The sequence below is a fragment of the Silurus meridionalis genome, chromosome 19 (genome assembly GCF_014805685.1).
Source record: "Silurus meridionalis isolate SWU-2019-XX chromosome 19, ASM1480568v1, whole genome shotgun sequence".
Lineage (NCBI taxonomy): Eukaryota > Metazoa > Chordata > Actinopteri > Siluriformes > Siluridae > Silurus > Silurus meridionalis.
In genome coordinates this window covers 237,695-256,144 of record NC_060902.1, presented here as the reverse complement: position 1 = coordinate 256,144, position 18,450 = coordinate 237,695, and the positions used below count along the sequence as shown (strand labels likewise).

The 18,450-nt window shown below is 39.4% G+C and overlaps 2 protein-coding genes across 2 annotated transcripts in view; both read left to right on the top strand.

The window, feature by feature from the left end:
* Window positions 1-1,671, top strand: part of LOC124402328 (25-hydroxyvitamin D-1 alpha hydroxylase, mitochondrial) — a 5,380-nt gene extending 3,709 nt beyond the window's left edge. The window contains 3 exon segments of the mRNA XM_046875285.1: window positions 262-343; window positions 434-631; window positions 723-1,671. Coding sequence (XP_046731241.1) covers window positions 262-343; window positions 434-631; window positions 723-836 — 394 coding nt within the window. The 3' untranslated portion in view covers window positions 837-1,671.
* Window positions 1,672-14,371: 12,700 nt separating this feature from the next.
* On the top strand, window positions 14,372-18,102 carry si:ch211-159e12.5. Its single transcript, XM_046874503.1, has 2 exons — window positions 14,372-14,518; window positions 15,387-18,102. Exon 2 carries the CDS (start codon window positions 15,490-15,492, stop codon window positions 18,100-18,102), a length of 2,613 nt encoding a protein of 870 aa, XP_046730459.1. The 5' UTR covers window positions 14,372-14,518; window positions 15,387-15,489.
* The last annotated feature ends 348 nt before the right edge of the window (window positions 18,103-18,450 follow it).

The following is an 18,450-nucleotide window of genomic DNA, read 5'->3' as shown; positions in this document are numbered from 1 at the left end:
TGAGAGCAGTGGGGTGTGTTCTGATTGGCTGAGAGCAGTGGGGTGTGTTCTGATTAGCTGAGAGCAGTGGGTGTGTTCTGATTGGCTGAGAGCAGTGGGGTGTGTTCTGATTGGCTGATAGCAGTGGGGTGTGTTCTGATTGGCTGAGAGCAGTGGGGTGTGTTCTGATTGGCTGAGAGCAGTGGGGAGTGTTCTGATTGGCTGATGTAATTGATTACTGTGATTGACTGTAATCTATGATGTAATATTGGATATAAACAGGCTGTATCCTGTAATTCCCGCTAACGCTCGAGTCATCACAGATCGGAATATTACAGTCGGTGGTTACCTGATTCCTAAAAAGGTAGGGGTGCGTTTATTATTGCACAAAATTTGCTTTAATAGCTACAAAGCCCCGCTCTCCACTATAACACTTGTGTTTATCTGTTTGCAGACGCTTATCACTCTGTGTCATTACGCCACGTCACGTGACCCGGCCCAGTTTTCCGACCCGGACTCGTTTCTGCCCCAGCGGTGGATCAGACGTGATGAAGGGAATCATCCGTACTCGTCTCTTCCTTTCGGAGTTGGCAAACGCAGCTGCATCGGACGCAGAATCGCAGAACTGGAGCTGTACCTGGCACTCAGTCGGGTATGAGCTTCATGCCCTTTATTTTCATTTCAGTCAAACAAATTCGGAGTAGAAATAACTTTATAAATGACCTGTTTCTCTCCAACTCCAGATTTTGCTGCATTTCACTGTGAAGCCGGATCCGAGTGGGTGTGAGGTCCGACCCATGACCCGAACCCTCCTGGTACCGGACCGTGAAATTAATCTGCAGTTAATTGAGCGTTAAGTCTCTGTAGAGACAATGCTGTAGAAAGTGTGTGTTGCAGTCCAGCACTGTGTGTGTGTGTGTGTGTGTGTGTGTGTGTGGGTGTGTGGGTGGGTGTTCACACACTGCTTTTTACAAGCATATTTCTGTCTTGTGTTCTGGAGGAGGATCTGAACAGGAACTAAAGGAGGCACTTGGGTGTAGATGAACATCCCTGTGTCATGTGGACACGTCCCTGTAGTGGTCCTCTGAGTTCCTCCAAGTTCCTCTGAGTGGTGTACAGCAGTGATGTGATCCTGGTGTCTGATGACTTTCACATTTTAAATTCTACTTGAACACAGTGTGCATGTTTTCTATTTCTGCAACTGAAGGTGATGAGTCTAAATCACACACGTGACTGAAATCAGACTGTAAAATCAGATGATGGTCTTCATGTAGCACTTTATACTGTACACTGATCATGTTCTGGTGCTTTGCACTTACAGCCATTACACTGTGACTGTAGTGTAGCGGTTGCTATGGCCACGCTGTAGTGTTACAGTTGTTGCTATGGTGACGCTGTAATGTTACTGCTGTCGCTATGGTGACTAGTGTTACTGTTGTTGCTATGGTAATGCTGCAGCGTTACATTCGTCGCTAGGTGACGCTGTAGTGTTACTGCCGGTGCTATTATGATGCTGTAGTGTTACTGCCGGTGCTATTATGACGCTGTAGTGTTACTGCCGTCGCTATGGTGATGCTGTATAATTGTAGCATTGTTGTTACTGTACTGTACATCAGCCGAGCTTTCTTACAATTTACACTTTGAGTTTTATTAATGAAAATTAATTTATGATTCCAAAAGTTTAAAACAGAATTAAACTGTATGTTGTTTCTTAAATAAAAAGTTGGAAATATAAATAAAAAGTCAGTCAATGCTTCTGATGATTTTACTCACAATAATCAAAATCCACAAATACACAATGCAGCTCCTTCTGACCTTCAACATTCTCAAAGCAAATAATGCGTCTGTGGTGCTCTCCCTCTGCATGAAACCATACCATGCTCACAGATGGTCACCTCTTCTCTCATCCTGGCTTCCACTACTCTTTCTCAGAACTTCATGGTGTGACTGATCAACTTTATTCCCCTGTAGTTACTGCAGGTCTGCACATCTCCCTTATTCTTAAAGATCAGCTCTAACTTGCAGCACATCCGTCCCCAGCACGGTTCCTCTGCCTGGCCAATCGCTTCAAATCCTTTTCTCCTTCCTTAGTGTCCAACTTCTCCTACAGCTCCTCATATGCCTTTTCCTTGTCTTTCACCAAATCCCTTTTTACCTGCTGCCGCATCTCCTTGTTCTCCTGCCTACTTTTCTCATCACTCTGTCGATCCCAATTCTGTTTCTCCAACCTCTTTCTCCTTCTGCTCTCCTGCACTTCCTCATTCCACCACCACGTATCTTTGTCTTCCTTTCTATTTCCAGATGTTACACCAAGTACTTTTCTATCTGTCTCCCTCATCACTTCTGCAGTAGTTCCACAATCATCCAGCACCTCTTCACCACCACCAAGCTCCTGTCTGACCTCTTCCCTGAACCTCACACTACACTCTTCCTCCTTCAGTTTCCACCATCTTATTCTTCTTTCAGTCCTCACTCTCCTCCTCTTCTTCTTCACCTCCAAAACCATCCTACAGACCACCATCCGATGCTGTCTAGCTACACTGCCCCCCCCCAACACCTTACAGTCTCTAATCTCCTTCAGGTTGCATCTCCTACATAGAACATAGTCCACCTGTGTGCACCTTCCTCCACTCTTATAGGTCACTTTATGATCCTCCTTCTTCTTAAAAGAACCCTAAGAACTGCCATGCAACTTCATGAGGCCAGACCCAGAGAACTGCCATGCAACAAACAAAACTTTCTAATCTGAGAAAAGGATCTCTTTAATCTGAGGAGAGATAGCCATCTGTTCAGCTGCCCTCTCAACCATCCTTGAGCCCACTCTTCTTCAGATGGCCGGGTCATTAGAAGGTGACTTAGAAGTTCCCGGAATTTAAGCTACTAAATAAATAATTACATTTTACGAATGTATTAATTTAATTTTGTATGGTATCATTTAAAAGGTCTCAGTGCGATTGGAAATATGATCTCAGTCCAATATCAGTAGAACAGACCAAAAATAAAAATCTCAGGTTTGGGGAAATTCTGTCCTACTGAAGTCAGGGTTGCCCCTGAGAGGATCCTTCCCAGGTGTTGTTTTTAATCTAGGTGACATTTGGTTTTTAGGTCACCTCCTGTCCCAAAAAAAGGGTTTGCAAAGCTTTTATCACTTTGAATTTACGAGTGTTTATGATGATTTGGGTATTTAAGGAGATTTGGTGAAACACTCAGGGAAGCATTCTGTAGTCAGAACTTGAATAAAAACAGAATATAATGATGTGGAAGTTTCAAATCTTAATATTTTATTCAGAATACGACATAGACGACATCTCAAATGTTTAAACTGAGAAAATCATTTTAAGTGAAAAATAAGTTGATTTTAAATTTCATGGCATCAACACATCTGAAAAAAGTTGAGACAAGGCCGTGTCTCCACTGTGTGGCGTCCTCTCTTCTCTTTATAACAGTCTGTACACGTCTGGGGACTGAGGAGACAAGCTGCTCAAGTTTAGGAATAGGAATGTTGTCCCATTCTTGTCTAATACAGGCTTCTAGTTGCTCAACTGTCTCAGGTCTACTTCTATCATCTTCCTCTTTATGATGCACCAAATGTTTTCTCTGGGTGAAAGATCTGGACTGCAGGTGGACATTTCAGTACCCGGATCCTTCTTCTACACAGCATGATGTTGTAATTGATGCAGTATGTGGTCTGGCATTGTCATGTTGGAAAATGCAAGGTCTTCCCTGAAAGAGACGACGTCTGGATGGGAGCCCATGTTGTTCTAGAGCAGGGGTGGCCAACCAGTCAGAGACCGAGAGCCACATTTTTTACTGTGTTACCGCAAAGAGCCACATCATACACATGGGCACACACGAACATCACCCATCCCTTCCTCTCTCTCTCTCACACACACACAGACACACACACACACACACACACACACACACACACCTCTGTTTAGCCAGATTTATTGTAAATGTCACACATCAACATAATGACAGAAATCGACTCCTACAGTTTTAAGACCACAGGACAGTCATTTTCAACAATGAACATGGTGCACTGTCTCACACACACAAACTCTTTAACCAAGTCCACAAACAAAAATATAATAATTTACAATAGCGTTTTTCTTTTACTATGCCTTGTTTTCAGGAGACAAGATTTCAACAACATCACTGAGACATATTTTAACAAACTCTCCTTCATTGTATGGCTTTTTAGCGTTACGGTCTCTGAGTGTTTTGTAAATTTTTGGAAAAACTGTATCTGCTTTTCTGCCTGACTTTTCAAAGTGACCAACTTGTGTTTGTGAAGTTCAGTCCCTTTTGAAAATTCATGGTCGATGTTAGCATGGAGTGAACTGAAGTGGCGCTGAAGATTTGAAGCTTTGAAATGCGATAATGACGCCTGACATAAGGCAGAATGACTTGCCATTACGTTCAACAAAAAATATAAACTCTCTCACTCTGTTAAAAACGTCCTGTGTTCATCTTCATATTTTTGTTTTGCTGTGCATTTTTTTCTGCCATTTTAAAAGCAATCTTGACACAAGTTGTTTATTTAAAATGTAAGTAAACAATTTGCATATTGGAGTTTGTGTTGTTTTTTTTATGTGCGTGTTCGCTTTGCTTGAGTTCATTACGGTATTTTCGTCAAATGCGCATGTGCGTGAGATGAAAATACCGAAAGTTTTCCAGTAGGGGCAAGATCATTTAAGTCTTAAAAATACCAGATTGATCTCAAGCGAAGCGAACACGCACTTTAAAAAAACACAAACACAAACTTCGATATGAACGTAAGATGAAACCAGGAAAAGAGCTGCATGCAGCTTGCGAGCTGCGGGTTGGCCACCGCTGTTCTAGAACTTGGATATACCTTTCAGCATTGATGATGCCTTTCCAGATGTGTAAGCTGCCCATGCCACACACACTCATGCAACCCCATACCATCAGAGATGCAGGCTTCTGAACTGAGCGCTGAGAACAACTTGGGTTGTCCTTGTCCTCTTCAGTCCGGATGACATGGAGTCCCTGTTTTCCAAGAAGAACTTCAAATTTTGATTCGTCTGACCACAGAACAGTTTTCCACTTTGCCACAGTCCATTTTAAATGAGCCTTGGCCCTCAGAAAACTCCTGAGCTTCTGGATCATGTTTAGATATGGCTTCTTTTTTGACCTATAGAGTTTTAGCCGGCGACAACAACAATGTTTTCTGGAAGTATTCCTGAGCCCATGTTGTGATTTCCATTACAGTAGCATTCCTGTATGTGATGCAGTGGCGTCTAAGGGCCTGAAGATCACCGGCATCCAGTATGGTTTTCCGGCCTTCACCCTTACGCACAGAGATTGTTCCAGATTCTCTGAATCTTTGGATGATGTTCTGCACTGTAGATGATGAGAACTAAAAACTCTTTGTAGTTTTTCTCTGAGAAACTCCTTTCTGATTTTGCTCCACTATTTCTCGCCGCAGCATTGGGGGAACTGGTGATCCTCTGCCCATCTTGACTTCTGAGAGACACTGCCACTCTGACAGGCTCTTTTTATACCCAATCATGTTGCCAGTTGACCTGATAAGTTGTAAATTGGTCCTCCAGCTGTTCCTTATATGTACATTAAACTTTTCCAGCCTCTTATTGCTCCCTGTCCCAACTTTTTTGGAATGTGTAGCTCTCATGAAATCCAAAATGAGACAATATTTGGCATGACATTTTAAAATGTCTCAATTTTAACATTTGATATTTTATCTATATTCTATTGTGAATAAAATATACATTTATAAGATTTGTAAATTATTGCATTCCTTTTTTATTCACAATTTGTACAGTGTCCCAACATTTTTGGAATCTAGTTGATTACGTAGCCTGGTGTTACCGCAAATCTATGACCAGGACAGTAACTAACTCTTTTCTTTTTCCCCATCCTATTCCCCTCATGCCGGACCGTCGTATAAAGCATTTCACTGCATGTCGTACCTGTATATATGTGTATGTGATGAATAACATTTGATTTAATTTGATTGATTTTATTTGAAAGCTCATGAACAGATGGAGCATAAAGCACAAAGTCTGGGACCTTCTGATTTCTGACTATCACTGACATAGCAACTTATAACTGAGTGGCTAAATCCATTATTCTTTATACACTGCAAAAAATGTCCGTAAATTTAACAGTAAAATACCGTATAAACATGCTACAGGATAAAACCGTATTTCACAAAACTTGCAATAACCGTAGAATTTACAGTGAAAGCACTGTAATTAAAAATAAATAAACAAAAATTATAATTTTGTCTTTACATTTTACAAAAGGGAAATAAACATGTGTCATGGATGTGAAAATACCTTTTGTAAAAACGAATTTTTTTTCATTGTAAGGTTGTTTCATGGAATTGTCCTCCTAACATATTACAAATACATAAACATCTTTGACACCCCTGTGCAGTGTGCAATTGAAAACCACAATGCAGGACAGAGGACATAAATAATTGTAACATATGTTTGATAAAATCATCTTTGTCTGTGTAAAGTTGTAATATAACGACTTCTAAAAAAAATTGTTTGTTTAAATTGTCTGCTTAAAACGCTTAAAAATGTCCACCTTGACATTTGTCTATTTGATTTTGAGCACTAAAATATTGTTTTGCTGTAATTAAGAATGATTTAGGGTTAGGGTTACATTGATTAATGTTTATGATGATTGGATGATGCGTAACAGTTACCTTTTCAAATGCTTGTTGAATTTTTCTTACCTTAAAACAAACTTCTGAGGACAGAGACAAAACAGATAATTGAATTTCAGAAATTTCGTTTCACACACCCTAAAAAATTGTAATCATTCAGTGGGCAAAGAATTTGATTGGCTAAATACTGATTGGTGCGGAGCAGCATTTGTTTTCTCGCGTTTGAGCAGTGGAGAAATGGCGATTTTTGCGAAGCATTGTCGGAGCTACAAATTACAAATACAAATTACAAAAAAAACCTACAAATTAGTATAAATATTCTTTAAGATAAGTGTGTATGGGCACATTGGTAAGTTGAATTAAACTGTTGTAATCAGTGTGTGGTTGTAAACATGAGTAGCATGTATCAAACTTGCAAACTCCAACCCAGAACGTGAAACATCATTTAGGTGTTTAAAACAGCAGTAGAGTGTGTGTTTGTTCATGTGCTTAAAATGTTTAGCTGTTATTTCTGTGGAATATCAGTGCAAACCCTTAGGGAGCATGTTTTACATGTCAAACTTCACCGTAATGAACCACGAGGCGTGTTCAAGTGCGCCGCTACAGATCGCCATGAAACGTTTCGTTCATACCGTAAACATAAAGGAGACCAGTAAGTCCATGTATTTGTTTCCGTTACAAAAACCTTAAAGGGATAGTTGACCCCAAAATGAACATTCTGTCATTATTTCCTCACCCTCAGTTTGTTCCAAACCTGTATACATTTCTTTGTTTTGCTAAACACAATGAAAGATGGTTGGAAGAATGTCAGTAAGCAAGCAGGGATCAGGTCTGTTTGCTTACTGACATTCTCCCAAATATAAATGGTAGTAAATAATGACAGAATTTTGATTTTGGGGTGAACTCTCTCTTTAATGGTCAGACATATTTATTACTTTTGTTATTAAAAGTAACAATTACTTTTGTTATTTATTACTTTTTGTTGTTTGTTCTACTTAATACACTTCATATTCTGTTTATTATACAGTAACAGTGAGGCAAACAAATTGTGATTGTTTAAGTCAATATTCTACTGTAAAGACAAGTTTGTCTGTAATTTATTTACAATCTTGTCATTCTAAATTAGCGCCTGGTTTGGAATAAGAATAGGGCAATAAACCGTGATGATATTTTTGGTTGAACTATTCCTTGTCCAACTAAGTACCTTTTTGACTTTTTTTTACAGCACAAATTTCCGAAACCCCAAAGCAAACCGCCTGTTTTGTTTTCTGTCCCAGAGTTCTTCAAACTCATCTCCAAACACCTCCCCTCCTAGTGTGAACTGGGTGGACAGCTTTAAAGTCCCATGGAATAAGTTTCCTGAGGAATTAATGCAGGCACTTGAGAGACAGAAAAGACCAATTCCTCGGTTGCGTAGGGAAATGGTGAGTATTGTTGTTGCAGCAATGATGAAAGTTTGTCAAAGTAGTAAGAATTTAACAGAGGTCACCAAAAGAATGGTTGCCAAATATCCAAAGTCTTTGCAAGATGTGAATGGTCCAGATTCTAATCCTTGGTCAAACAATTTCAAGCCAGGGTCAAAAATGGACCAGCACACCAAAAATAAAAAAGACATGAGAACAGACATGAAAATCCTCACTGATGACTGGCCATTTTTGTTTCAGGAAAGTGTCATTGAAGTGCACTTTAAAGACCTCACAGGGATACCACTTATAGAGACCTTCCTGAACAGCATTGGCAGAAAAGGAACTTCATGAGGAATGTTTGTGCAACCAAGAATAAGAATGTCTTACAAGCTATCACAAAATTACAAGATTTGAAAGGACACACAAATGGTTGCCCCTATGATGTGAAGGACACATTTCTTCTACTTGTAAGAGGAGAAAGAGGAGCTCCTTCTTCATTATGTAGAAGAGACAAGCCTCGCAAAGGATGTAGAGTTGGAAAACCTGCCTGTGACGCCTTGCATTGTGTGTGGTAAGTACAACTTTTTACACATTTTCCAAAACACAGACTAATAACTACAAAAATAGTCCAGTTCAAAAGTTTAGATACACTAGAAGCTAAATACTGTACGATACATAAATCATGAGCATTTCTGTGTTTTGTGATTATTGTTCACAAGTGTCTTGTTTAATCTGAAACTTAAAACTTATCAAAATAAACCCAGTTCTTGCACTTTATCTGCCTTTTTGACATGTTCTGCATATTTAGCCCCTTTCTACCACTGACTGTATCATTTGGAGATTTGGCTTTAAAATATCTGGACATTTGAGAGACGGGGGTAATAGTTGTGTATGAGTCTTCTAATTGTCATTAGTGTTAAAAGATGAGGGTCATGGTCAGATATTTGGATGCTGGATATTCAAAGAATGTTCAGGACCTGGTGGATTTTGTTTACTGTCCCAAATCAAATGAGACAAAACAGAATGTTCATCTTTCATGTAACATCATACAGTATTAAGCATTTGGGGTATCTAAACCTTTGAACTAGGTTATTTCATTAAATGGAGTTAGTAATTTGTGTTGTAGAATGTGTAGAAATCTATTATGTGATAGTTTTTCAGGGCAGTACTAAATAAACTGCTATGTGTATAATAGTCATATATGTAAATACACAATTACCTTGCTACATGTACATGTCTTCATTGAATTGAAATGTATCCACAGGACGCTCCTGCTATGCTGCTGTTCGATTCATGCTCAGAGTGGACCGCAAGATTGTGAACGATGACATCACTACTTTCATCGCTGCTGTTTGCCTAATGTTCGGCAGTTACTACTGTTTCAACATTCACTACCCTACTGAACTGGCGTCAGTGCTTGAATTCCTGCAAAGGGATGTAAAGACACCTCGGAGAGGAGGTTCACTTAATATTTAGTTTCAATGTTTTTTCTTTCTTTTCAAGGTGTTTTTCATCATCAATCCCGAAAAGGGCACAAAAGTTGTTGAAAAGAAGAACAAAGAGCGACTCCTAGTGAACCCAAGAGCCTTCACCTTAATCTCTGCCCTTTCTGATCATGAGTGGCGAGAGACTTTGCAAAGGTGGCCTGCAAATAGTTTCCGAGTTTAAACTTTATAAACATTGAAATTTTAATGACTTGAGTTGTAACCATGTGTTTAGTAGTAACAATATACTATATTCTGTAAGCATTTGTGCCTTCTTCTGTTTTAGTAGTTCTTATTGTAAATGTTTATCTGAACCTTTAACTTCTGTATCTTCTCAAGCTCAGTTTAAAGTGGCATTTAGGTAGCAGAAATGTTTTCTGAGTCTGAATTTTAAATGAGTAGTCTTCACCGACTGATGTTAATCTGATCTTAAACCACTGTATACTTCTGTTAAAACACGAGAACAGAAAAATACATTAATGTTGTTTTAAATGCCTGGCAGTCTTTATTAAAAAATACATGGGACCACACTGATGTCCAAGTCTATTAATAGATTTTGATGGGTTTTAATGATTTGATTTAGGTTTGTGTTCATCTATTAGAATGAAATTACTCTTAATAGTTTCTTAAAAATAAAATCTGAATGTTTAGAAATGTAACTTCTATCTCTTCTAGCTCCCAGCTGGTGTGATTAAATGATAAATGATAAATAAATGATAAATTCACTGTGGTTATTTATAATAAAAAATAGTTCAACAGCATTTACACATTTAATGTTTTTTCCTTAGTTTAAATAGTTTCCTGTCTGCTTTGTGAAATAATTATAGGTTTTAACTGTAATTATTACAAAATAAACCTTTAAATTAAACAGGTTTGAGCTGTAAAAAATATGGCTATGAACCGTAATTATTACAATGTAAATCCTGTATTTTGACGGGTATAAACTGCTTTTATAACAACATAAACATTGACTAGACAGTTATTAACCGTAAAAAGAACCAACTAAAGTACGTAAAATATACAGTACAATGGGTGCAATCCTGTACAACCAATAACGTTCCTACCGTATTTTTTAAGGTAAAGTTCTGCCAACCACAGCTGCCGTTTTTTTACCGTAAAATGTACGGTTTATTTTTTACAGTGTAGAAGCATTAGGCGGCCTACTCCATTAACAGGTATCGTTAGCCAAGCACAAGACTCTAAGCTACTCCGGGTCCATAATGAATGATTAATTGAAAAGACAGAATGTTTAGAATAATCTATTAAAATTGATCAAGGTTAAATTTGGATTTATGTAACAATGTGATATCTATTTTAGTAATCTTCTACAGCAGTGCAAGAAAGACTAACATGCAGCATACCTTCACCCACATCTGTGGATTCTGTCATTGGGCCATTGGGTGAGCACCTTACAAGACCATACCCACCCATCACCTCCTCATCACCTCTGTTCCCTTCACCTACATGCCCATTTAAATCTGCCCCAATCACCAATCTTCATTCCTAGGTTCACCTTCTACCATTTCATCTAATTCACTCTAGAATTTTTCCTTCTACTCCATCTCACAACCCACTTGTGGAGCATAAACACTGATGACATTTATCATCACCCCTTCAACTTCCAGCTTCACGTTCCTCACCCTATCAGAAACTCTCTTCACCTCCACTACACTCTTACTGTACTCTTCCTTCAGAATCACCCCTACACCATTTCTCTTTCCATCCACACCATGATAGAACAGTTTAAACACCTCCAATGTTCCTGCTCTTACTCTCTTTCCACTTGGTCTCCTGAACACACAACATCTCTACCTTTCTCCTCTCCATCATATCAGCTCCCTCTCTCCCTTTACCAGTCATAGTACCAACATTTAAAGTACCAACCTGAACCTCCACTTCTCCTCTCCCTGCTATCAAACACAAAATAACCATCTACTTCTTCATCATTATCATCTTCTTCATCATCTTTTTCATCATTACAATCATCACAGTGTTACTGTCACATGCTGAGAAATGAGTGAATTGAGGAAAAACAAACAATATAAGAAACAGTGTTATAGTCCAGATCAAAGGCCAGAGCCGGATCAGAGACAGGAGCTGGATTACAGACAAAGACCAGATCAGAGACAGGAACAAGACCAGACACAGGACCAAGATACAGCAAATACAGGAGCCGGATCAGAGACAGGGACAGGGACCGAGACAGTTGCCAGATGAGAGACAGAAGCCGGATCAGAGACAGGGACGGGTTTAGAGACAGGGACTGGATCAGAGACCTTAGTGTGCAATTAGAGAATCACAAACCAGGAAGTTAACTGGGGTCAGGGGGCAGGGGGCAGGCTTCACAAGGTTCAGGTCTAGAACATGTGTTTACTTCAGTGTGTAAGTGTGTGTGTGTGTGTGTGTGTGTGTGTGTGTGTGTGTGTGTGTGTGTGTGTGTTAGTGATGAGCTGTTCATGAATAATTTGTTCATGTGTAAAGCAGCTTTGTTAGCACTTGAAAAAAAAACCTCCACTCAACCCTGTCGAAAGCTTATTCTGCATCCAGAGATATGCCATAAGATGCGCCATATTTTTCCTTATGTTTTATACTTAACAAAAAAAATTAAATAATAAACTAAAGCAAATTCAGAGAAATAAACACAGTAGTGGTGAGTTTAAATAGTCAGTTAAGTTTGTGAGAAGATAGCAAAGGTTTAAATAGTTCTGCCAGAGCTCAGCAGAACGTGCACATACCTCGCCATCTTGCAGAACTCCCCATGAAGACTAGGTTTGCCCTAGATAAGATCCTCAGCCGCATTTACGGTAGTATCATAGCAACACACAATGATGTATTTAATTATAAAATATTAATTTAATAATAATAGTAATATAATATTAATATAATACCGGTAATATGAATTATAATTACCGTAAGTATTTGTATATACTCAAGCAGGTGCCTTTGTTCGAGAGTTACAGTAAACAGACGACCAATCAGGTGGAGTACAGGCTGAACCAGGTTGTGTCTAAGTGGAGGATATACAGATTTTTGTATTATACATTAATAAATGTACTGGTAGATTGTTGTACATAAAAATATAAGACATCCCCCGAAAATACGTCCTACCGCATCTTTTGGAGCAAAAATGTATATATGACACAATAAAGTCTTCTTTCCGAGAAAACATGGGACCTGTTTTAGTTTTAGTATTTGTATTTTATTAGTTCCCCTGGTAGGAATGTAGAAGTTTAGCGTCTATAAGTTTGTTCCTTATATGTTTATCAGTAATCAGTGATCCAGTGGTGACTGGTGAAGGAAAAACTCCCTGAGACTTAATGATGAAGGAACCTTGAGAGAAACCAGACTCTAAAGAGAACCTCATCCTCATCACCAAATGTCCATCATTACAGTTCCATCAGTGTTGAGGTCAGAAAGTGTTCAGTGATGTTTATATGCAGAACTGTTCATACAAACTGAAACCCTGAGCACATTGTAGCAGACTGTTAATGTTAATTACAGTCCAAATCCATCCTCAGGAACTTCATGGTGTTTCATCACGTCACTATCTGTCAAGTTTATGATTTATTATTACTTCTGGGGTTCTAGAGTGAAGACTTGGGTAACACACACAGACACACTGCCTTGTTTAGCGTGCCTGTGTGTGTTCTCAGGGGATCCAGATGTGTGAGTATTTGGAGCGTGAGCAGGTGGAATTGTGTGGGAGGCGGGATATGGAGTTGGGAGCAGGCAGCATCTTGGTCAGCATCTTTGCTGCTCAATTGGTGAGTTTGAAGCTCCTGATTAAAAGATCTCCTCAGCAACTTTCTCGTCTGAGTGGGACCTGGTGCTCAGCTCAGACATTGTCTACATCCCTGAGACGTTCCCTCTGCTCCTCCACACCCTGGACCATCTGAGTAAAAGCGGTGCTGTGGTTTATGCCTCGTCTAAAATGCGGTGAGAACACGACACACACAAGTTCTACCACACTTCCATGTGAAACTGATGCACAGAACATCAACATTTACAGAGCCAACCATGAAGAGTGTGTGTGTGTGTGTGTGTGTGTGTGTGTGTGTGTGTGTGTGTGTGTGTGTGTGTGCGAGTACAGCGTGCCACATGGCATTCAGAGCTTTGTTCATCATTAGAAACTGGTGTGTGGAGGCACCGAGAGCCAATCAGAGAGCAGCTTGATGATTCTGAAGCTTGTGGACAGAAAAGTGCTCTGATTTCTGTTCACACACTTCATCCTGTTTGTTCTGCTGCAGTGTTTCACACTAATTCACAGATCTTTATCAACACACACACACACACACACACACACACACACACACACACACACACAGAGAATTGTAAACTCCAGATGTAAATTTACACACCAGTTGTGGTTTGAATGATTTTATTGAGATGATTAATATAATATATATCAATATATAAATACTGTATATTACATTGTTATATAAACAGTGTGTATTTATTGTTTGTGTGTATTTGTGTGTATTTGTGTGTGTGTGTGTAAATGAAGTAAGTGTGTATTTGTTGTGTGTGTGTGTGTATAGTGAGTGTGTATTTGTGTTTGTGTGTGTGTGTGTGTGTGTGTGTGTGTGTGTGTGTGTGTAGTTGTAGTGAGCATGTATTTGTTGTGTGTGTTTCAGTCTCACGTTTTTTTCTGCAACAAAAACTTGCTGATCTACACTTTAGTTTGTGTGTGTGTTTGGGAGTGTGTGTATTCTGCAGCAATGCTGTTCAACTTAATTAAATTTCTCATTAATGTGTGTGTGTGTGTGTGTGTGTGTGTGTGTGTGTGTGTGTGTGTGTGTGTGTGTGTGTGTGTTAAATGCTGTTTAAACTCAGAGAAAATAAACAGATGATTTTAAATGTAATGAATGGGTGGAGTCAGTGGGTGGAATCGGTGGGCGTGGTTAGTGGGCGGAGTTAGTTGAAACTTGAAAAATCTCAAAACATCACTCCTCATGAGGACCTGCTGAACTTCACACCGAACAACGAAGGTGTGTGAGACTGATTTACTGTGTGTGTGTGTGTGTGTGTGTGTGTGTGTGTGTGTGTGTGTGTATAGTGAGTGTGTATTTGTTGTGTGTGTGTGTGTGAGTTATATTTCAGGTTATTATAGAGTTAAATGACATATACATATTTAATATATATGCAGTAATGTGTGTGTCCATCCTGACTGATTTATAGATTTATTCTGATTTAAGACTTATTAATTATATTTATTATGTTTATTATATTTATTATGATCATTATGCTTGTTAGGTTTATTCTGTTTATTTTTCTGGTGTAAATTGTGTATTTTATTAAATATAAATCTAAAATGTGATTGTGTTTAGAGATGAATCCAGATTTCACTCTTCTATACATTTCTGAATGAGATCAATAATAAGAAGACGTGGGACAGAACGCGTCGTCTCCTGACTGAAACTCGATGAAAAACTGAATCCAAAGTTCTGAACATCACACCTGATTGAACTCACCTGTAGCACAGTGGAGTGTTTCTTCAGCCTGACCACAAGCTGTTTTTAAGAGAAAGTGGGCGTGTCTTAGCGACTCAGCCCGATCTGGGCGTGGCTTATTTTTCCAAATTGAAATAGTGATAATGCTAACAGTGCTACTGATAAGAATAATTCTCCTGACTCCCGCTAGGGGGCGGTGTGATGAAGCACATTATAATTATTTATATACAGCTTTCATACAATAAATAAAATGTATATAAACTGAAAGATCTGTTACTGTGGAGAAGCTCCAGATTAATCTTAATTAAGTGAATAAGCAGATGAGATCTAAGAGATGAAGATCAGATTAGAGCTATAACTACATTTATCACCCCTCCATCTCTCTGTTTCCTCATGATCTTTTCAGATATCTCAGAAACCTCCAGAGATATCTGAAGGTATCTAACCATACACATCTTACCTAAAGACCAGCAGGATCCAGCAGTGTGAGAAACTGACTGAAGAGAGGAATGTGTGATCAGTATTCTGACCACAAGATGCTGATGGAAAGATGCAGGGAGAGAAGAAAGGAGGAGATGATGGTGCAGAGAGGGGATTTGAGAAATCACTGGCAATCTGCTACCACACACTCCAGAGAAGAGAGGGATAAAGTTGAAGAGCTGGCGGAACAAGCAAGGTGGAGTTATCATCTCTCTGTATCCAGGAGGAAACGTCTTCAAGGAGAGATGTGGAAAGAAATCCAATATGCACTAAGAACTGAGAAGAGATCCATCAGTGCAGTACTTGGCCAAAAATCTGGAGTAAATACCTCAGAAAATACATGTAACCTTCCCACATCTCAGCAGCTTCCTCTGTACACCTCTGTAACACACAACGTTTCTGTAAAACTGAATAATAAGCAAAACGAGCGAACAATCCAAAGTTCTTCTTGGAGCCGACCTCCAAATTACACACCACCTCCACCATACACATCTCCAGCTGAGCAGAAGAAACAAGCAGGAACCCTGGAACCAATCAGATCTCCCACAAACCTTTACACAGAGTACAGATTTGGAAGCAGATCTGATGCTGAGAGGGAATTAGGGCATCGTTCTGGCTCCTTCTCAGACAGAAGACCAGAGATTCAATTCTCCTCAGGTGTAGAGACACCAGGAACCGTAACCTTTCCTGGTCCTGACAGAAAACCACATCATCAGAAACGTTGGCCCTCTGTTCAACAGAACCAGGAATTATTTTATACACCACAATCATCAGAACATCAGAAGAAATATCAGACATCTGATTCGGATATGACTCCAACTAAACTTATAAGAAGAAGAAGTAGTGAAGGAACCATTTTCTGTTTAGTATCTCACACTAGAGATTACACACGATTGTCCAGATCTTCTAATTATCAAAGACCTAAAGTGAAAATGTTTCCTTTTTTTAAAAGCCCAGTGTTTGCAGAAACTCTAGAAGAAGTCCAAGCATTGTCATGCAGCTCATTAAAATCTTTTAAACTAGATCCTACACTGAAAGAACCCACAGGGGAACATCGACCTCCGAGTGACCAAAATGTACGATTTTCTAAACACAGAAAGGAAGTGAGAAAAGTCCGAGAGGAAGTGAGAAAGCTGAGTGCTGAGGAAACAAGCCTTTGTGATTTCAGCAAAAAGAAAAGTCAAGACAAAAACAATATCAATGTTCCTCCTGCTGAGTCTTTAAATTCCACAACACTGGTGGAGCCACATCACCAAACCTCACTCAAGTTTCCTTTATGGAAGGAACCCAGATCTCAACAATTCCCTCCCCCACAGCTCTCCCAGCACTGCTCTAACAGAAGCTTCAGAAGAGGAGGTCTATCAGAACAACCAGAACTAATAAACACCACAATGACAGATCAAAAAACTGGTCTTGTTCTTATCGACAAAAGCAACGTCGTCATCAAGCTGGACATCCTCATTCCTCCTAAACCTGAACACATCCAGTACACGAGCTCACAACCATCTGACTCATCTAAACACAATTCTGATTCCAACCATCAGGACAAAACCTCTGAGCAGACCACAGACAGAAGTTCAGAACAGAAGCTTATTAACCAAACATCCAGCCAAGTCCAACCTAAACATAAGACCTCCAAGAAAAGAGCAGAGAGGATTTTGGGAATTGTTCTTCAGAATTCGGTTGATGAAGAACACACATTGAAAGAATCCTTTAAGATGGAAAACTCCAGTCTCTCTCAGGGTCCTGATCCTTCAGAGAGATCTTCTGAGGGTGACAATCCTCCAATCCCAGCAACGTCTACACCAAATGAGGAGGAAAATTCAAACATAACATCAGAAGCTGAAGCCATGCTGGAGATTTCTGAGGTGACTCATGGGGATGATGTTAATGCAGGACATGAGATCGTGGAGATGAGGAGCACTGAATGGGGAGCTGATCTCAAGTCAGATGACAAAAAGTTCATGACTGATGAAATCCATACATCTGTGACTGACCTTAGGGATGAACATGTGAAGAACAGTTCTATAGGTGAGCGTGATGATTTCCAGAATCTGAACCAAACCTTTCTGAGAAACACCAGTGATGCTTTCAGTCAGAAAAATAAGATAATAGAAGAAAAGTCCTTCCATGGAGCAGATGAGAGAAAAGATCTCACTCAAGCAATGTTGAGAAGATCAGTGGAAAACACCACTGAAACATTTAGTCAAGAATATTTTATGGGAAAGTTTTTAAATGTAACAGTAGATCACAATGAGAACTTTAGTGATCCTCTGGCTGAAACTGCTGATGTACAGAATCACGTCCAAATCCTTCAGAACATTTACGAGCGAGATACTAATAAAGCGATGGACCATGAGCTTAGACCCATGGAGGAGAACCCATTCTGCACCTTCCACAACCTGCAAAGAACGAGTGATATGTTCAGCCTGGAAGGAGGTCACCATCAGGAGAACCTATTACATGTCCAAAATCTCTGCCCAAATTTCCTGAACACATCTGAGACACTTCAACAAGAAATCAATCAACAGTTTTCAAATCAAAGAGGTTCTGAAGTTTCTCCATCTTTTCTGGGATATCATGTTGAAAAAACAAATAATTTGTTTGCTCATCAAGAAAACCCAGAGAACAACATCTCGTAGATATCTGGCCAAACTTCCTCCAGAGTTCTGTGGTGAACCTTGTCCAAGAGGGAGAAGACAAACCTTCACACACAAATCATCTTCAACAAACTCTCCACAGGTACAATATGGAAACCATGAACGAGTCATGTGACCAGGAGAACACCCTCTATGAAGGAAATGCTGAAGGTGGTGTAGATCTTCTTAATCCTTTCTCCTCTGTAAAAGATATTAGAGAGTCTTTCCCTGAACAGAGTCTTCTCCATAAGGATGATGAAGAGGATATCAGCTCTGTGCTCCTCATTGAACTTGTGGCTCTGAATAAAAACAAATGTTCTGAAACTACAGAAATTAAGAATTTAAATCTGG

Coding starts and splice junctions, on each gene's coding strand:
- si:ch211-159e12.5 (XM_046874503.1), top strand. CDS start 15,490: ATGTGTGATCAGTATTCTGACCACAAGATGCTGATGGAAAGATGCAGG.